Source organism: Theobroma cacao, chromosome 9 (assembly GCF_000208745.1).
Source record: "Theobroma cacao cultivar B97-61/B2 chromosome 9, Criollo_cocoa_genome_V2, whole genome shotgun sequence".
NCBI classification, from domain to species: Eukaryota; Viridiplantae; Streptophyta; class Magnoliopsida; order Malvales; family Malvaceae; genus Theobroma; species Theobroma cacao.
Window position 1 is genome coordinate 12987291 of NC_030858.1, and position 21260 is coordinate 13008550.

The window sequence follows — 21260 nt, forward strand, 5'->3', positions numbered from 1 at the left end:
TTTCCTATAAAATCAACAAAAACTTAATTCCGTGCAAATTAGATATATATCGGAATGATTCAATGGAAAAGATAAAAATAAAAATTTATAATTCGATACATTTCTACGATAGGAACAAATCTAGCCAACCTATAATTGTATGAATCTCAACATGCATGAATGACTTTGTTTTAAACTAGAAAATAATTATAAAATATATTTAAAAAATAAGAATGAAAAAGAAAATTACCTGGTATTTACAAGCTTTCAACTTTCAAGAATACTGTAGGTTTTTCCTCCTCTTTCTACTTAGAATTTAATATGTTTTTTATTCCACATTTGGTAAAAGTTAATAATTAATAGAGAATTGAATGTTGTCTAAAATTGTCACTAAATTAATACTAGTTTTGTTATTATCTACGTGTTACTTTACTCAAAAGACACTAAACCAAAACAAAGAATTTATGAGTTATAAGGGATCATATTGTCTTTCCAATTGTGGTAATTAATCACTTTAAATGATAAAATCAAAAAATCACATTTGATTTTAAAGCTTTGATTCCTTTCTGTGACTTTTTTACCGTTACTTTCAAGTGCATTCTTTTTCATCATTTAAATGTATGGGTCCACCATGAATGATTAAGTCCCAAAATAGTCAACGAAAGTAGATAAAATGAAAATCCGTTGATGAACACAGTGTGTTTCAAGCCACACGATATTGTGGCTCATTGCAGAGCCGTTGAATCAAAACTTAGCTCACTTGATACTTTGTTATGAAATCAACATCGGATGAGTGGAGTTAGTAAAATTTTGATCATATCTATACTTGATAACTCTATTATACAAAGTTATCTTACACTATTTTTTAGCATGAAAAGAGTTAAGTTCTTGTGTTTTTAAGTAGTATTTAGGTAATTTTCATGTTTTTCATTAATAAGTTTAATGTATGCTTAATATTTTAATTCAAGTGATTTTAATTTAATTTTATGTTAAAAATCCCAATTTGAGCCATCACTAGCTTGGTCCTATTGTTATTGAAGGTTTCTATGTACAAGAGAGCTCAATAAATGATGAACCGAGAAAAATGGCTTAACGTGTCTCTTAAACATGCTATAGTATTTTGAGCGCAACATGAGCTACAGAAGTTCATTCATTGTGATTCTTAGACCATTGGAAAGCTAAGAGGAGGAATGGCTACAACTTTTTTGTTATCATTTCACCCATTTCTGATTAGATCATAATCAAAATCGTATTGGAAGCTGAAGAACTGCTATAGACTACATAACAACACACAGAACACCCAGCACTGTAGCATCAAGACCTTCAATGTCGCGACGTTGGCCACCCCTCAACCATCACAAACATGGGATAGATAAGCTGAAGCTACTGCGCCAGCACGAAGGACCATTTTCTATACATGACAGTTTTTTCATTTAAGGCTTTTTAATGGGTCATATAAATAGGTCATTATTAAGTGGGTTTTGAGGGGCTAGAGGCAGAGAAAATTTTCTAGAAAAGGAATCTTTCTACAAAAGGATAAAAGGGGAGAAATCAAAAGACATTTGGTTAAAAAAGCTACAACAAATCATTTCTCTCGCTAGTTATTTTTTGAAAATATTGAACTTTACTGTAACTATGATGAATTAATAGCTTTTATATAGAATTTTGGTGGATTTATTCATGTAACTTGGATTATTTGATACTCTTTTACATTTTTTGAATAAGTATGTTGATGTTTATTCAAATATGAATTTATTGACCATTGATTGCTTGATCACCAATTGAATGGTTGTGGTATCTAAATGAGACTTGACAAAGTTACTTTAGATTAGACCTAGGTTTGGATAATATGTTAAATGCCTTGATTAGCAACTAGGGTAGACATAAGCCTAGATGCCACATATAGTCTAAGTAGAAATTATGCATAAAAAACCTAGTTTAATTGAATCTTATAAACATATAGAGACCCAATTAATCTAGGCAATTGTACAAATACCTAGACATAGGTTTGTACATGCATTAGGATTTTAGACTAGCATCAACTGCCATTGAATTAAGTAATTAGAGGAATAACAATTCAAGTGAAATATTGAATGAAACCATAACCCTAAACTTTTAAAATACTACTTCCAGATTATTTTGCCTTTCATTTCTTTAATTGGCTTAATTAGTTAGTTTGTTTTAGGGATTTTCCATGCTTTGGTTAGCTTGGATAAGGTTAGCTTGACCCCATTTTAATACTTAGTGAAGAATTATATCCAACTCCTCATGGGATCAACACTTGTACTTATCACTTTATTACTTTTTCACAGCAGGTGCACTTGCATGTTAGTTTAAATTCAAATTGGATTTAAGCCCACAAGAAGTTTTTCGAGCCATTGCTAGGGAGTTGTTTTTATATTCTTTTACTAATAATAATACCAATTCAAGCTAGTCTTAATTCAAGTTTTGTTTCTCTTAATTTTCAGGTATGTAAAGTTATTTTATGAGAAGAGTGAGGAGTTTGGAACTTGTATCGTGTGATTCAAAAATCGAGAAGAATTTTCAAAGTTTACTAAGACAAAACTCCCAAGACTCCGATCAATTTGGAACAATGGCTATAAAGCTCAAAGAACAGCAATTGCAAGAGCATGTAGCGACAGATAATCGATCTTTGAGAAACTATGCAGTTCTGTTGGTTCAAGGACTCTATTCGAGTTTTCGAAGGCTAGCAATTCAGGCTAACAATTTTGAGATTAAGTTAGCCATCATTCAAATGATCCAACCATCTGTTCAATTTGGTGGTCTCCTAAATGATGATCCAAACGTTCACATTTCAAACTTATTAGAGATTTGTGACACCTTTAAGCACAGTGGAGTTACTGATGATGCCATTCAATTAAGGTTGTTTTTTTTTTCTCACTACAGGATAAGGCCAAGGTTTGGTTAAATTCTCTCCCCATCGGCTCCATCATTACTTAGGATGACCTTGCACAAAAATTTCTAGCCAAGTTCTTTCCCCCGACCAAGACAGCTAAGATAAGGAATGATATCACTTTTTTCACACAATTTGACTCTGAGTCATTGTGTGCGGCATGGGAGAGGTATAAGGACTTGCTTTGGAGATGCCCACACCATGGTATACCTAAAGGGCTTCAATTGCAAATATTTTATAATGGATTGTTGAATTTAATTCAAATTGGTGGTGCTCTTATGGAAAAGTCAATTGATGATGCTTATGACTTGTTGGAAGAGATGGCATCAAACAACCATCAATGGCATTTTGTGAGGGCTTTGCCAAGGAGGGTAATTGGTGTTCACGATTTGGATGCTATTAATACGTTGACTACTTAGGTAGCCGCTCTCACCAAGAAAATGATTCTTTTGGAGTGCATTCAATACAGAGTTCTTTTATTGCTGGTGATTATTATGGTGATGGTCACTCTAATGATCATTATCCTATGAGTATGGAGTTTGTTCAATTTGTGGGGAATAGTCAGCAAAACAACCCACATTCAAACACTTATAATCCAAGGTGGAGGAATCACCCCAACTTCTCTTGGAACAATAATTAGGGTTCTTTTTTTAGCTCTAAGATCAAATTTTTCTTTGAGTTTTCCACATAAACCTAGACCCCTAGTGTAAAAAAAAAAAAAAAGCCATCTATGGAGGAAATGCTCATGCAATATATGGCTAAGACAGATGCCTTTATTCATAGTCAAGCAACTTCATTGAAAATTCTTAAAACTCAAGTAGGGCAATTAGCCAATGTTTTCAACAATAAGTCTCAAGGGACCCTACCGAGTAATACAAAACTTAATCCTAGAAGCGAAGGTAAGGAACCTTGTATGGTAGTAAGCCTTCGGAGTGGGAAAGAGGTTGGCGGTTATAATAAGCAAGAAAAGCCACAAAAGAAGCTAATTAAGAATGAATCAGAAGTTAGAAAGTCATACAAGCAAATGCAGGTAAATGATGCACAAGCAACCCACCGTCTTCCTCCATTTCCTTAGTGCTTCTAGAAACAAAAGTTGGATGCTCAATTTTAGACATTTCTAGAGGTATTCAAAAAGCTCCACATCAACATCCTTTTCGCTAAAGCTTTGGGGTAGATGCCTTCGTATGCTAAGGTTTTGAAAGATATCTTGACAAAGAAAGAAGATTAAGTGAATATGAAATAGTGGTAGTCACTTAAAAGTGCAGTGCTACTATTCAGAACAAGCTTCCACCAAAAGTCAAAGATGTGTGTAGCTTCACTATTCCTTACACTATCGCTGCGTTATTCTTTGCCAAGGCCTTGAGTGACTTGGGGGCTAGTATTAATTTGATACTTTTGTCGATCTATCGAAAGTTGGGATTAGGGGAAATTAAGCCAACCACAATGACACTAAACCTTGTTGATCATTCTCTCACTTATCCTCGAGGTATCATGGAAGATGTTCTGGTGAAGATTGATACATTCATTTTCCCTGTAGACTTCATTGTTCTTGATATGGGAGAGGATCGTGATGTTCTTATCATAATTGGAAAACCCTTTTTACAAACTGCTAAAGCTCTTATTGATGTGGAGAAGAAGAGCTTACTTCGAGAATGCAAGACCAAAAGGTAACTTTTAACATTTTTAAAGCTTTAAAGTTTCCCAATAAAAATGATGAATGCTTTATGGTGAGTGTTGTGAATAGTGTCACTTATGAGGTGTTTAATGAGAATTATCCCCATGACCTTTTAGAGGCATCGTTAGTTGTTAACTTTGAGAAAGATGATGTTGATTTTGTAGAATATGTGAACTTTTTGGATGCATCATCTCATGTCTTGAGGACACCATTTGAATATTTAGATTTCTTTACTTCATCTTCACCAACAAATCCATTGAGGAACCTCCAACATTGGATCTTAAACCAATAATGTCACTTATGAGCTGTTTGATGATAATTATCCTTATGACCCTTTAATGGCATCGCTAGCTGTTAACACTAAAAGGGATGATGTTGAAAGTGCTAAGAGAGCATAAAAAAGAAATAGGATGGACCATTGCTAACATCAAGGGGATTAATCCATCCTTATGCATGCACAATATCCTTTGGAAGATGACCATAGAGGCGTTATTGACCATCAAAAAAGACTCAATCCTATCATGAAGGAGGTGGTCAAAAAGGAGATCATTAAATGCTTTAATGTCGGCATCATTTATCCAATTTCTGATAGCTCATGGGTGAGTTTAGTGCAGTGCATACCAAAGAAAGGTGGGATGATGGTGAAAGCCAACTCCAATAATGAGCTCATTCCCACTAGAATAATGACGGATGGAGAGTATACATAGAGTATTGGAAACTCAACAAAGGTATAAGGAAGGATAATTTCCCTTTGCCATTTATTGATCAAATGCTAGATAGATTGGCTGGTAAGGAGTTTTATTGTATCTTGGATGGATATTCTAAATTCAATCAAATAGCAATAGCTCCTGGTTATCAAGAAAATACTACCGTTACATGCCTTTATGGCACTTTTGCCTTTAAAAGGATGCTTTTTGGACTTTTCAATGCACTTGCTACTTTTCAAAGATAAATGATGGCAATATTTTTTGATATGGTTGAGCATTATCTTGAGGTATTTATGGATGATTCCTTTGTGTTTGGTAATAATTTTGATGATTGTCTTTTGAATCTTGCTAGGGTCTTTCAAAAGTGTAAAGAGTTTAACCTAGTGCTAAATTGGGAGAAATGTCATCTCATGTAAGGCATTGTTCTTGGGCACAAGGTTTCAGGTAGAGGCTTAGAGGTGGACAAGGCCAAGATTAAGATAATTGAGAAGTTTCCACCACCAATTTCGGTGAAAAGTATTAGAAGTTTCTTAGGTCATACTGGTTATAGGAATTTCAGTAAAGATTTTTCAAAAACTTCTAAACCTTTGTGCAACTTGTTGGAAAACGAAGTCCCTTTTAAGTTTGATGATGTATGTCATACTGCATTTTTAGAATTGAAAAAAAAAATTATTATCTACACCTATCATTGTAGTTCTAGATTGGAATCTCCCTTTTTAAGCTTATATGTGATGCTAGTAACTATGCTGTAGGTGCAGTGTTAGGCCGAAGGAAATTAAAAATTTTTTATTTTATTTATTATGCAACCAAGACATTAACTGAAACTCAGATGTATTACACCACCACTAAAAAAAAAAAACTATTAACTATTGTGTATGCATTTGATAATTTTAGTTCCTACTTGGTTGGCACTAAGTTTATTGTGTACACTAATCATTCTACAATTAAGTATTTGATTACCTAAAAAGATGCGAAGCCAAAATTGATAAGATGGATCCTTTTGCTTCAGGAATTTGATTTAGAAATTAGAAATAGGAAAGGCACAGAAAATCAAGTAGCAGGCCATCTGTAAAGGTTGACGAATGATAACCAAGGTAATGATTTAACTTTAACTAATGAAACTTTTCTTAATGAGCAATTGTTGCATGTTGGTTAAAAGAAGATGCATTACACCACCACTAAAAAAGAACTATTAGTTGTTGTATATGCATTTGATAAGTTTCGTTCTTACTTGGTTGGCACTAAGGTTATTGTGTACACTGATCATCTTGCAATTAAATATTTGATTGCCAAGAAAGATGCCAAGCCAAGATTGATAAGATGGATGCTCTTGCTTCAAGAATTGATTTGGAGATTAGAGATAGGAAAGGCATAGAAAATCAAGTAGCAGACCATATGTCAAGGTTGGAGAATGATAACCAAGGTAATGATTTAACTTTGATTAATGAAACTTTTCTTGATGAGCAATTGTTGCACGTTGGTCAAAAGAAGTTACCTTGGTATGTTAATTATGTCAAATACATTGTGAATAACCTTAAGCCATCTTAGTTAGGAACATGACTTAATTCATCTTCGGATCATTTGAGCTTTTTGAGCCTACCTTGTTATACTATTATCCTTAGTCACCCCTTTTTAAGCCTAATTTTTCTCCTTTTTTTTGGTTAAACACATAGCTAATTAACCTTACCATTTAAATAACTTTCACTTTAATACCCATCACTCCTATGTACATAGATCATTTTAGGGAGTGTAATTGAGCTAAGCAATGAAGAAAAAAGGTAAAAACGTGGAGCTGTTGAGAAAAATGCCAAAAATGTTTGTTTACTCCACTACCTAACATAAAAGGAAATAAGTTTGAGGGTGTTAAATTGTGATTAAAAAAGAAAAGAAATAGATGAAATATATATATATAAATTAAAGTGTTCAATGAAGAAAAAAGGGTGAAGAAAAAGAGAAAAAGGGTGATTAGGAGAAGTGAAAATAAAGCTCATTATAGGTCCTAGAATGATTATGTGCTTAGGGTGATTTGAGCTAAATATTTTCCTAAATCCTACCTTGACCCTAGCCATACGTTACAAGCTTGATAAAGTCCTAATGATCCTTGAGAAAGTGTTAGCCTATATTAGTAGAGAGAAGGATGAAAAGCAAACATATGAAACTTGTGACTAATTTGAATTTTGCACAAGCATAAACCTATATGAATGGCATGATATTCATTGTAAGAAACTACACACACGCACACACAGGAATCCATTTGAATACATGCTTTCAATTGAGTTAAAATGTAACCTTGACCAATATTTATGCTTTGCTTTGAGTAAGGAAATAAGATAATTGACAAGGAAATTAAAAATTGAACTTTGACTTGGTGCAACAGACTTGTAGTTAATTGATTTCACCTTTTATGTTTCTTTCTTTTGTTTTAAAGTTTTACTCGAGGACTAGCAAAATATAAAGTTTAGGGGTGTGATAACTCTATTATATGGAGTTATCTTGCACTATTTTTAGGTAAAAAAAGAGCTAAGTCTACGCAATTTTAAATTGCATTTAGGTAATTTTCATGCTTTCCATTAATAAGTTTCATGCATGTTTAATTATTTTAATTTAATTCCATGCTAAAAATCCCAATTTGACCCATCACTGACTTGGTCCTATTGTTATTGAAGGTTCTTATGTGCAGGAATGCTCAATGGATGATGAATTGTGCAAAATGGCTTGAGGTGTCTCCTGCACATGTTGTAGTATTTTGAGCATAACCTAAGCTACAAAAGTTAGATCGCTGTGATTCTTGAACCATTGGCAATTTAAGAGAAAGGAATATAATTTTTATGTTTATCATTTCACCTAGTTATGACTGGATCATGGTCAAAATCACATTGGAAGTTGAAGAACTGCTATAGACAAGCACAATAGCACACAGAACACCTAGCGCTACAATGTAGTACCTCGTATTTTGATACGGTGGCTAATAAAGTTTACGGATACCAAGTAAGGTTGATTACTGAGTAAAAAGGGTAATTCAGAAGTGAACCCGTGAAATCTCGATCTCCATAAACACATAACTAGAAGAAGACGCGATAATGCGAAGCAAGGGTAATTTTGTAATTTCTCTTGGTGAGCTCCTACTAGTGGGGGTTTTTTTTTTATGCTATTAAGGTCTAAATAGGCCTAAGGAATGAATAATGATGTTTATGATGGTAAATAAATGAGGAAGATAAAAAATAATGATAATTTTCATGGTAGGGGTAAAATGGTAATTTTGCATCTCGGGTCTAAATTTTTAAGTTTCATGAACCCGAGTACCTTTAGACTATTATGGACCTTGTTTCGGTGTCAAAAGAGCAAAAAGGTTGCACAAAGGATGGGAGGAAGACAAAACCACCATGTTAAAGGCATTTTGGTAATTTTTGTGGAAATTTGGATTAACTTGAAGCATAAATATCTGAGCTCCAGCAGCTTCTCCTTCTTCTTCTTCCTCCCCTTTCACGTTCCTTTTATCCTCCATGGAAGCTTGCTTTGCAACTTCCATAACTTTCTCTCTCTAGCTCCAATTTTCATGCTTTTGTGCACTTTTTCATAAAACCTTTGTGCTCTTTCACTCTCTCACCTTAAAACCCTTAAAAAGTCCTACTTCCATCTTCCTCTCACTAGCTGGACATGTAGAGAGAGAGAAGTGATTTCCCTTGTTAGCTTGAAGAATTTTGAAAGAGAATTCAACTACAAAGACCATCAAGGTGAGTATAAGTTAAGGCTAAATTTCTTTAGTTGTTGATAATGGCTAATAATGGGGTTTGTGAGTGGTTTATCATTGAGGTTGTTTATTCACTCTTAGGGTGACCAGAGTAGTGTGAATAACTAGCCACTTAATTGCAATTGGAAGCTAGTTAGGAATAACTAGTAAAACTTGATTAAGAAAGAGCTTTTGGAATTATATTAATGCCAATTTGGGTTGGTTGTGATGTTGTGTGTGTGTAGGTTCCAACAAGGCCTCACATGTCCATTTGGAGCATTAGTTGAGGTTAGAGTCAAGCAAAAGAATCAACAAGACCGGTGAGTGAACTTGCATTTCAAAACTGTTTTGGGAATGTGAAACTATTTGCACAAAACATTGATTGATTTTATCCAACTTTTCTTAAAAACGTGTGCCTTGGGAACAAGCCTTTGATAAATTGTCTCTATGTTGTGACATGTGGCTATTATGGATTCATGCACTACTACATTATGTTGATATATATATATATATGTTGTGCATTGATAGTTGATATTGTGTGATAATTATAACCATGCGTGTGCACGACGTGAGGGGATGCACATGCCGATGATGACTGTGGTGAGGGAGATGGATGATGATAGTGCCCATGTGCACGATGTGGGGGGATGAACACGATGACTCCTGCTATGTTCACGATGTGGGGGGATGCACATGAGTTGGGTGAGATGATGGTGGTATTGGTGTTTGTTTATGTATATAAGTATAGATATGTTTGTGAAATAAAAGTACATGAATATGGTATATGGTTGTAATGCATATGAAATTTGGCATGATGAATCTTGAGAATTTCCCATTTTCTTGCAAACTGATTTTTATTGTAACACCAAATGGATTTTTAGTGCAAAGGATGTCCTTTTTACACTTAGGTGCCCTGCTTCTCACTACAGCAAGAAACATTCTATTTTGGCAGCCAACAACTCGCTGTAGGGAGAAACTCTCGGGTTTTGATGCAGTTCTTTCACTTTGATGAAGATTTTGACCACATTCCCGTCTGAACTGGAAAAAGTGGTAAACATCAAAGTTTTATCCCTGTCTCTTAGCTTTTTAATGGTTCAAAAATCAGGTCAATTGGACTTCTGTAACGGGAGATATGATAGAAAAACTGAAACACATGCAAACTGACACTGTTTCTCACTATAGCGAGAAACTTTCTGTTTTGGCCTCCTGAATCTCACTGAAGCGTTAATGAACTTCGCTGCAATGAGAAATTTGCTGCCATGCTTGCTACCTTGCTTGATTTTGACATATTTTTCACCCACCCATTTAACTTCATGGATTGATCTTGGATTTTTGCAACACTATGAGGTTATTAATCAAAGTTTGAAATGAGGGGTTTTTAGTAAGAAACTAAATCAATTGCATTGTTTTTTAAACAAGTGCATCATGATTTCCAAATTCTTCCTATTGATTGCTTGTTCCCTTCTTATGTTCACTCACTGAGTTTTATACTCACGTTTTTAAACTTCATGTTTTCAGATTTGGAGGCAATTGGGACTTAAATTGAATGTCCATGTATGCTCATCTTCTTGGTAGGTACTATGGCATCTCAGTAGCTATACCTTTAACCACGGTCACTCCGTTGACAGTCAAGAGTCTTATGCTTGTGTACATGTATAAGTATTGAAGACCACTAAGATTCATATTAAAAATCAAATATGTATATTTGATTACTGATGCCACTACAAGGTGGCAAATGAGTAATACTATGTTAGCATAATACAAATGTTAATATTGGATTGCCATAAAGCATTACTGAAATATTTAAAATTGAGAATTGAAATATGTGGTTTTAGAAATGACGATTGAAAATGATGATTGGGATTGCATAAAAAGGCTTGTTTGGGCTTAGTGGGCTATGCCCATTGGGCCCATGCACCGGTCATGGCCCAAAATTTGGGCTGTGACATACAGTGCCAAGACCTCCAATGTCGCGACGCTGGCCACCCCTCAACCATCACAAACACAGGACAGAGAAGTTGGCACCTCGACGCCAACATGGGGGACCATTTTTGCACATGATGGTTTTCTCATTTAAGGTTTTTAATGGGTGATATAAATAGGCCATTTTTAAGTGGGTTTTGGGGGGCTGAAGGCAAAGAATATATTTTGGAAAAGAAAGCTTTCTACAAAAGGATAAAGGGGGAGAAATCAAAGGAGATTTGCCTTCAAAAGCTACAGCAAATCATTTCTCTCACTAGTTTTCTCTTTTTCTCTATCTTTTACTATGGAAATGTGTTATTTTCTAGATATATTGAACTTTACTGTAACTATAATGAACTAAATAGCTTTTATCTAGGATTTTGGTGGATTTCTTCATGTAACTTGGATTATTTGTTTCTCTTTTACTTATTTTGAATGGGTATGTTGATGTTTATTCAAATATGAATTTATTGACCATTGATTGCTTGATCACCAATTGAATGGTTGTGGCATCTAAATGAGACTTGACAAAGTTCGTTTATATTAGACTTAAGTTTGGATAATATGTATTCATATCACTTAAAAATTAAGTGCCTTGATTAGTAACTAGGGTAGACATACGCTTAGATGCCACATATAGTCTAAGTAGAAATTGTGCTTAAAGAACCTAGTTTAATTGAATCCTATAAATATATAGAGACCCAATTAATCTAGGCAATTGTACAAATATCTAAATATAGGTTCGTACATGCATTAGGATTCTAGACTATCATCAACCCCCATTGAATTAAGTAATTAGAGGAATAATAATTCAAATTAAATGTTGAATGAAACCATAAGCTTGGACTTTTAAAATACTGCTTCTATATTATTTTGCCTTGCATATCTTTAATTAGCTTAATTAGGTAGTTTGTTTTTAATCATTTTCCACGCTTTGGTTAGCTTGGATAAGGTTAGCTTAACCCAATTTTACTACTTAATGAAGAGTTATATCCAACTCCTTTTGGGATTGACACTTGTACTTATCACTTTATTACTTGTTGACGACATGTGCACTCGCATGTTAGCTTAAATTCATATAAGATTTAAGCCCACAACAATACTCTATTAAAATGAAGGATTTAATCTTAGGGATGGCAATGGGTACCTTTTTAAAGAATACCTACAAGGTACCCGGCATATTTATATAATATTAGGATACTTCATATTCAAGTTTGGGCCGGGTTCGGGTAATAATTTTACTACCCATATCGAGTTCGAGTATCCACCCTTTGAGTACCCAATAACCGAACCTGATGATATGTTTTATAGTATATAATAAATAAAGATGTAAAATTTTGTTAATGTTACAAATCGAACCCATGCATGGATGCAAAATACCTTAAACTTTTTTCAACTTTACCAACCTTTCATTAATATTATATTATTATTAGTTAAATTATTAATGATATGTCATTAATGTATTTAAATAAAAAATATTAAACTATTAATTATGTTTAAATAATATCATATTACAAGGAATATAATTACTATTATATTTATATAGTGCAAAGTATTATGACTAAATATAGTAATTCTATTGTACTTGTATTAAATATAATAGGTATTTACATTTTCAAATTTAGAACATACATAATATGATTATGTATTAAAGTCATGGAAGATGTAATTATAGATTATATATTTTAAATTATATAAGTTATATATTTTTTTAATAGATATAAGTTATATGTTCATATTAATATATAATTAATAAATATCTTATGTATTAATAATATAATTATTACACCTATAGTATATAGTATTGTTTTGCCTATGGAAACCTATATCCCACATATAAATAGGTTATATTAATAGGTTATGACTATTAATATATTTAATTTATATAAAAACATTACAATTTACTATATACTTATTAACATATTAAATAGGTTATATTTAATAATTATTATTATGCCTATATCCTACTTATTAATATGTTATATGAATAGGTTATAATATTAGTATATTTAATTTATATATAAACATTACTATATACTTATTATCATAAAATAATTTGTTAGTTATCATTACTATATAAACAAAACTTGTAATTTATAAAAATTATCATTTATAAAATTATTAGTGTTGCATTTATGCTTAAATCAAGAGAACATATTAAAGTATTGCTATTAAGTGATAATAACTATTAACAACAACTCATTTATATGTGCGAATAAGAACATAATGAAGATAATAACTATAACTTATAAGTTGTTTGAAATATTTGTTTTTAGTTATTCAAGTTGTTGTTTGAGATATTAGCTTTTGGTTATTTAAATTTAAATTTTATTGTTTGTTTGTTTTTATAAATTTAATTATTAGTGAATTATATAGATGTGAAATATAATTTATTATTATAAACGGGTACAGGTTTTGGTTGGGTACCCATGAAGAGTTTAAAAAAATTTTTATATAATCAAGCTTTTAAACAAGTTCGAGTAATTACCAAGTAATAGGGATGGTAATTGGGTTTGGGTTCAGATAGTAAATTCTAAAAGTATTTGGGTAGTTGCAAGGTTCGAGTACCCTATTTATTAATAAGGTTCAGATTTAAGTGCTTCAAAATTAATGAGTATCATACCCATTGACATCCCTATTTAATCCTTATACAATAATTTATAAAAATTGAATTCCTACACTTTTCAAAATTGACAATATCAATCCAATCATTAACTATGTTAAATTTTTTATTATTATTATTTATACTGGCATGGTATTTTATTGTACGGACATAGCATATTTACTGATGTGACATTAAATCTAATGACGTAACATTTATGTTGACGCGATGTTGATCAAACACATACATAAACTTTAAGTGATGATGTGATTCTGATGTTGCCCTACCATGTTACTGACGTGACATTTTGACATAATAAATACCATGTCAGCATAGTATACATTGTCTCTAGTGACGAGTACTTGGGCTCATAAACAATGCACTTCTTGCTTAAGTAATAAACGACACATTCCTTCTTGTCTGTTTCATCATGTTGCCCTAACACACATCCCATAGATTTCTCACATACTATCACGTATAAGATGAATGGCTCTTCTCGAACAAGTGGCACCAATACTAGTGGATTTGAGAGATAGTCCTTAATCTTCTAAAATGATACTCCGTAATCTTCTCAAATGTCATTTGGCATTCCTTATTTCGTTCACCAAAATCATGCTTACGGAGAAGTTTGAAAATGGAGCCACATTTAGCAACAAATTGATGTTATTGGTGATCGTTTAGGTGATGGTTGGATACAGGGGCTATCTAAAAATGGTATTTGAGGCTAGCTAAGTGAAGCCAAAAAGTAAAAAAAAAGTTTTGAGAATTTTTTTCTGTGATTTCTTTACTATAATTTTTTTTTACTTGAAGATTTATATAATGGAAAGAAAGATTTGGAATTTTGAGATTTGATTGTGGGAGATTGAGTTTTTTAAAGTATCATTACAAATGATAGTACTAATTTTTCAAGAGCAAGAAAAAATGTTGAAGATTCTAAATTTTGGAGTTGTGGAGCTTGTTGAAAATTTGTGATCTTTGAATCTTTGTATATTTTGTGATGAAAATGAAAGGGATAAAAGTTTGTAAAAAAAAATGAAACTGAAAATGAGATTACAATTTAAAGGAAAGGAAAAGTAATAGAAAGGAAAGTTGGTTGCCATAGTGATCCATCTAATAAATAGAGGATATCAACCAATCTAACTTAAAAAACACAATCTATGATGGAGTCATTCACTTTCAACAAGAAAAGTGAAAGTTAAATGACTATATGGAAGGAAGTTTATTTGAGAAGGGTTACTTCTTATTCTAGAAGCTTGTTTTCAACTAAAAAGTATAATATAGTTTTTTGCACCACTCAAACTTGTTACATTATTCATTGTAGTTTAATGACTTGAGACATACACATTTTGAATTTTATTTCATTATGGGGTAGCTTTTTATAAAGTTGTCACATCTCAATTTTGGGGATATGACCAACGCAACAGTCTATATGGGTATAGCCTACTAGATCCAAGCAAACCTTTATCGTGTCATACATAATTACCTCATCATATACATATAAACACATCATCATACATTATGATAAAATCATCGTCATAAAGTATAAACAAACATTTCATAAAATTTTCATAATCCATTTCTCATATAATTTCATATATCATTTTACGTAAACATAATGTGCACTCTTCAGTGCTCATAATTCGCACATTTTGGTGCTCATATCATCCATGGCCTTACTACCATAGGTATCACAAATTGTCTACACCCCTCTTGGTGCTTAGCATAAACATCTCATATCATAAAGAAGTAATCATGAATATTGCCATCATTGGCTACATAACATATGTCTTAACATGATAAAGTAAAACATAATGGACCCACTGTCGAGTGTGACCGACATTAAAGGTTTGAAAAAAGGACTCTAGTACACATACCAAGTATGAAATATGTCTCCTCCACAAAGGTCATGCCAACTAAGCTAATGATCTGAAACAAAATAATAAATCTTTGAGTGTTGAGTTATAAAAGTCAATGAGAAAGCACAAAAAGGGGACGAGCCAAAGGCAGAGAGCTTTTACAATAATCCATGATGTTGAAATAACATGAACTTAAGAATAATTTAACAATCTTCCTTCAATCCTTAAAATAAATGTTGTTTTCAAACTCATTTCAATGTTTTTAGTTGAAAACAATTATGTGAGAGGGTGTATCAAAGAGAAGTTAAAATCAAGTAAAAAACCATTTAAAAGGTGAAATAGGTTGTTCTGTACCATAAGTATTGATACCTTCTTATGAGGTATTGATGCTTTCCTTCCAGAAGGCTCTTAAGACTATATATTTCGATACTTTCTTAGGAAGTATTGATACTTCTACACGTAATGTTTACTAGATTATAAGTATCGATATTTTCTTAAGAAATATCAATACTTTTCACACAGAATGCTTTTTAAGGCATTCTAATTGCTAGGTATCAATACTTGTGCTTCAAGTCTCGATACTTCACTCATAAAAAAACCCAAATTTTGGGTAATTTCCAACACTTATCAATGTTAAGTCCCTTCTTATCTTTAGGGGCATCCATATAGTCTAAGTTTTCACTAAAGTACAATGTGATAGCATTCATATCACTCAACCAACATCTATTCCTCATACATGACTTAGAGTTCAATCCTTGCATCATTTTAGCTTATCTAATCATAGATAATTTACTACAATACATAAACCTCAAGGACAATAGTACAATTCCCACTGTCTAGGATAACCTCAAATAATAGTACAATCCCCATTATCTAGGACATAAATTAAGTGGTACCTTCACCCTAACTCAAGGTCATATAAATGTGTGGTACCACGCCCCACATCAAAACCCTCATACTTGTGTGGTACTACGTCCCACATCAAGGCCTTCATAATCATATTGGATTTAACACATAAATAACATACAACATCATAAGCTTGTCACTATAATCCATACTAACTCAACATCATCAATAACCATATCAATTCATAATCAACATTGACATAGTCATGTTCTTGTATCATGTTCATTTTATGATTATAAGAGTGGGTATTCATGCATCCACACTTGCAATATCATAAAGGTGGGTATTTATTCATCCACACTCACATTATCATAAAAGTTGGCATTGATTCATCCACATTCACATTAGCATAAAGATGGGGTATTCATTTATCCACACATGCATTCATCTAGCCATGCAATAATTCCATATCATCCATCCTATCTAGGATTCTTTTGAAGGAAAACACTTGGAAGGGCTTGTCTCTTATTGTTCAAAACTCCTACATAGTTTTTATATTTACATAGTATAAATACTTTTGAAAACCTTCTTTGAAAAACATTAAAAACACTTTTAAACCATTCAAGTATACGGGATTCAACATAAAAATCATCCAAGGCACAAACTTAATAAATACACTCAACTTTATATATATCAAAGTACTTAAAACATCGTGCCTACCCACCTCGATCAATTCGTCGACTTAAAACACGATCGAAACACAAAATATCTAAACATAAAGTTAAATGTGCTATTGTATACAAATTAAAAAAGTATCTAAATCCAAATATAGAAAAGAAACATCATAAATTTCACGATCTTACTTTTCAGAATCTAAATTGGAAGTACCTGTATGTCCTTGTTTTGAAAGCGCATAACTCACAATCATTACTTCCAAAACATGTCATAAATTCCTTCATACTATCCATCATTATTTCTTTCATTTCTTGCCATCATGTCATCATTATTCTCCTTAATTTCATCAGGTATATCCTCACGTATCTTGCCCAAATCATAAATTCATCCCTTATGAATCCATCAGGAATTAGTCGACGATACATTCAAGATCGATCTCTTTCCATTGTGTAATCCTAATTGATTTTTCACATAAACAAGGGCAAACAAAAAACAAATTTGTAATTAGTGCAAATTCATAAAGTTATAATTTTATAAGAATTAATTTTTCGGTTTAGCTTTGAAAATTATGAATAGTAATGTTCTTTTTATCAGTATTTTATTAGGATAACTAACTAATTTGAAATTTATTTTTTTAATTATTACTATTAAACAAACACATAACAAGTGTCTGTGTGTGTTTATAAATAAACCAAGATACTTTTAAAATATTTTAAAATGATATCAAAACATTTGTTTCAATGATAAGTGAACATATAATATACTTTTACTCAATAAATTTAATTTAAATTTCTCTTTCTTAAATAAGTGAATGTATAATATACTTGTACTCAATAAATTTAATTTAAATTTCTCTTTCTTAAATAAGTGAATGTATGTGATCATTATGTTAATCTTCTTTTAGTTACATCCACGTTACTTCCTTTCTTCATAATAAATCCACCAACAATCTTCAGCCAATCAGATTAATGCAAATACCCCATGAAAACAAGAATGGAAAATCAAAAGAGAATGTGATTTAGTAAATTAAGCCATGCATCATCCTCAAAGTCCTGTAGTCTTAAAACTGGCTCCAAAAACTATGCTTTACTTTACTGTAAACTGAAATTTATTTATATAAGACTGAATCATGCAAATAACACAGACAAACTAAGACAAATTCAATACAATTATGTAAAGAAAATATCAATTAGTTCCATTGACAAAGTAAAATTGAAGGACCATTCTTTACTTTTTCACTAGAATAATGTTGAAGGGTGGAAGAAAAAAGGCACACACAGAATCTTAAAACCAGGAATTCAAGATGATATTCATGTTTTGATGCACCGACAACAGTTAGAAATGATGATGATATTGGAGAATAGCTGGACATGGTTGATTGGACCGATGAGATAAGTTCAATCAGAAATTTCAATCAGAAATCCCCAAGAAATTCCATTGAAAAATTTGACGGTTGAAATTTTTTCCGTCAGAATTAGCAGGAATTCTACTAGTGAGTCTAGAATCGCTTAGGAGGTTTTCAGATCTTGAAGAAAATTGTTCCTTTAAAACCTACAGGAAAGCAAATTACATCGATGTCTTTCCAAGGACAACTTGGCAGAACTCCAATGCATGCATAGAAATCAAGTTGATGTAAGACTGCCATCATTGTTAAAAGTTTTATCTTAATCATCAAGGCTGGTCAGACAAAAATGACATCCATGGAGATTGACAGATGAAATATCACTTCATGCTGGACAAAAATGAAAAAGAGCAGGACAGCTCAGTTATGGAAAACTCCAATATCCAGAGTATTAGAACATAAATTGCAGCAGGAATTACGGAATTGGTGAAACTTTTTAGAAGTTAGAACAGTGCACCAAAACATGCTCCCAGCTACATATCATACTTACACAATGTACATATATGGTGCTCACAATAACCTCAAAAGACAATTTAGTTAACATAAGAGCATCCTGAGTATCAATAACTTACAAACTTGCACTTGAAGGGAAACCTGAACAAGATTCTCTGGAAACATCATTGTGGAGTGACATATGATAAACACCAAAAATGAGAGATTAAACTGAGTAAAAATGCAAAAAGAGTGTAAATACTTCTATCTTCTAAAGTCTAATCATAAATAATATTCCACATAGCTACCTCCAGATGATCTCTTCTCGTCCAAAATCAACAGGCAGTGATTTCGACGCCAAAAAGCCCTTCTCTGGTGATTACAAACTCACAAGATGATTCAGGCAAATGGGGCGCGAAAACAACATAAAGCTTTCTCCTTGTTTGCTTACACACAAAACCACCACTTTCCCCAATTAATTTCCCGTTCTCTTCACGATTAACCTCTTCGTGTCTCGATAAGAACAACCTTGAATTAACACAATTAGCCCAAGCTAACCCCAATGCAGGACAAACCCGCCTACCTGACGTATATAAACATCCTAAATTCCCAATCCTCAACCCATTTATCCCCTCATTAGGCCCCACCATATCAACCACCTGATTCGTCAACAAAACCGCTAAATTAAACCTCCTCGCTAATGCCTTTAACATCGAAGATATCTTAAAGAACAAGGACGATCTCCTCTTAAGCTCAACTGGGGTGTTGTCAAACTCGGACCTAAACAAAGCAGCGATTGAATCAATCACAATGAGCCGAACAGGCAGCTGGGTTTTCGAACTTTCAATGAAAGACTCTGTTTTAGACATTATTTCGAGCAGTTCATCAGCAGAGTGTACACTTTGGACATATACACGATCACAGGGGTTGTCATTACAGGGCAAATGGCGGGCGTTTGAGGAGCGAAATGAAAGGGAGAGTTGGTGAAGGCGCCGAAAGGGGAATGGGAACTCGGTGTGGAGATAGAGAGCGGAGGCGGAGAGACCACCATGGGAAACTGGGAGTTGGGCATGGAGTGATAGTTGGAGGCAGATTTGCGTCTTGCCGGAACCACTCTCGGCGACGATCTCGGTTATCGAGTCACAAGGGATGCCGCCGCGGAGTAAGCGGTCGAGGATCGGGCAGCCTGTCGTGCATTTTTGGGTGGTTGATTGCAGGAGGTTTTGCGATATCATATTTCCTGAGCTTCTTTGTTACTTTGATTTGGGCGGTAGAGGTTTGCATTTTTGTATAATGGATTGGGCAAAATGTCGCCAAAGGGCTTCTTTTGAGTAAATTTTGCCCTTAGTTTTTCATTGAATCAAAGGCATTGCATTTTGAATAATGCTTAAATAGTAAAAAAAAAAAAACTCATAATGGTTGATGTGTCACCTTTTATTGTATTTAAATGAATCCTTAAATTTTGATACATAAAAAATTTAAAGAGTTCAATAACAATATATAATATTATAATCTTTGAGTTTATATTTAATGCAGTAACTTTGTATATCAACCACAAAATGACACATCACTAATAAGTAAAATAAAATTTTTAAATCATTAAAATAAATATTAATAATTTATAATATTTAATTGCATAAAAAATAAAATTGTTTTTCTTTCTCTCAAACCCCTTTACTGTTCTTCATTTGCTTTTTTGTTCCTGTGGTGTGGCAAATCACTGCCAACAAAACAGGCATCCAAGCATTTTTGGCCCTTTTTGCAATTATGTGCCTATAAAGAAAAGCATCACCGTACCATTACAATCATAGCATTTTGGTTAGTTCTTTTTCTTCCTTTTATGTCAAAGTACCCATAGGTCTCTATATTATAATGTTTTAGTCAATTTAATTCCTCTACCTTAAAATTAGTCAATCCTTGTACTTTAACAATTTGTACAATCGAGTCCTTCTATCTAACTTTGTCCAAATTAATCGGTAGCATAGCAGTGCTAACATAACATTGACATGTTAGACAATGTTGAAGCGGTGCTAACGTGTCAAATCAAAATTTTTTTTAACATCAGTTTCTTTGTGTCATGTCATGGGAATCAAACAAAATTGTAGAACACAAGAATTAAATTGAACAAAACTCTATAGTATAAGGACAATTGAACAAAATTTTATAATACAAAGACTAAATTGAATAAAGTTTTGTTGTATATGGACTAAATTGAGTACTTTTACTATTTTTCTTTAGCATTACATTTGTACAAAAAATATACTTTAACACATTAGAGTTTCTTTTTTAGTAATTAAAAACATTACAACATTTTTGACCTGTGGCTGTAGAAAAATTTACAGCCTTACGTGAAAAATCTACACTTTAAGTTAAAGCTCCACTTAAAAAAAGCATAACCTTAACCAATATATGGAAAAGTTTAGCTACAATTCACTATATGATTGTATAGTAGAATTAATATGCAGTCATATAGTATAAAT

General features: G+C 32.6%; 1 protein-coding gene across 4 annotated transcripts; it reads right to left on the reverse strand.

Annotated features, from left to right (window-relative positions):
- Positions 15188–20136, reverse strand: LOC18589261 (DNA repair protein XRCC3 homolog). 4 transcript variants are annotated; one of them, XR_001929235.1, is made up of 3 exons: positions 19089–20136; positions 17160–17401; positions 15188–15495 (listed from the first exon to the last, which is right to left on the reverse strand). XR_001929235.1 is itself a non-coding variant. In XM_007014148.2 (2 exons), the coding sequence occupies exon 1, from the start codon at positions 20013–20015 to the stop codon at positions 19116–19118; it is 900 nt and encodes a 299-aa protein (XP_007014210.2). In that variant the 5' UTR covers positions 20016–20136; the 3' UTR covers positions 15188–15495; positions 19089–19115. The 4 variants fall into 4 exon arrangements, 1 of the variants encoding a protein (XP_007014210.2); XR_001929233.1 differs by having other exon boundaries at positions 18921–20136; XR_001929234.1 differs by lacking the exon at positions 17160–17401 and having other exon boundaries at positions 18921–20136.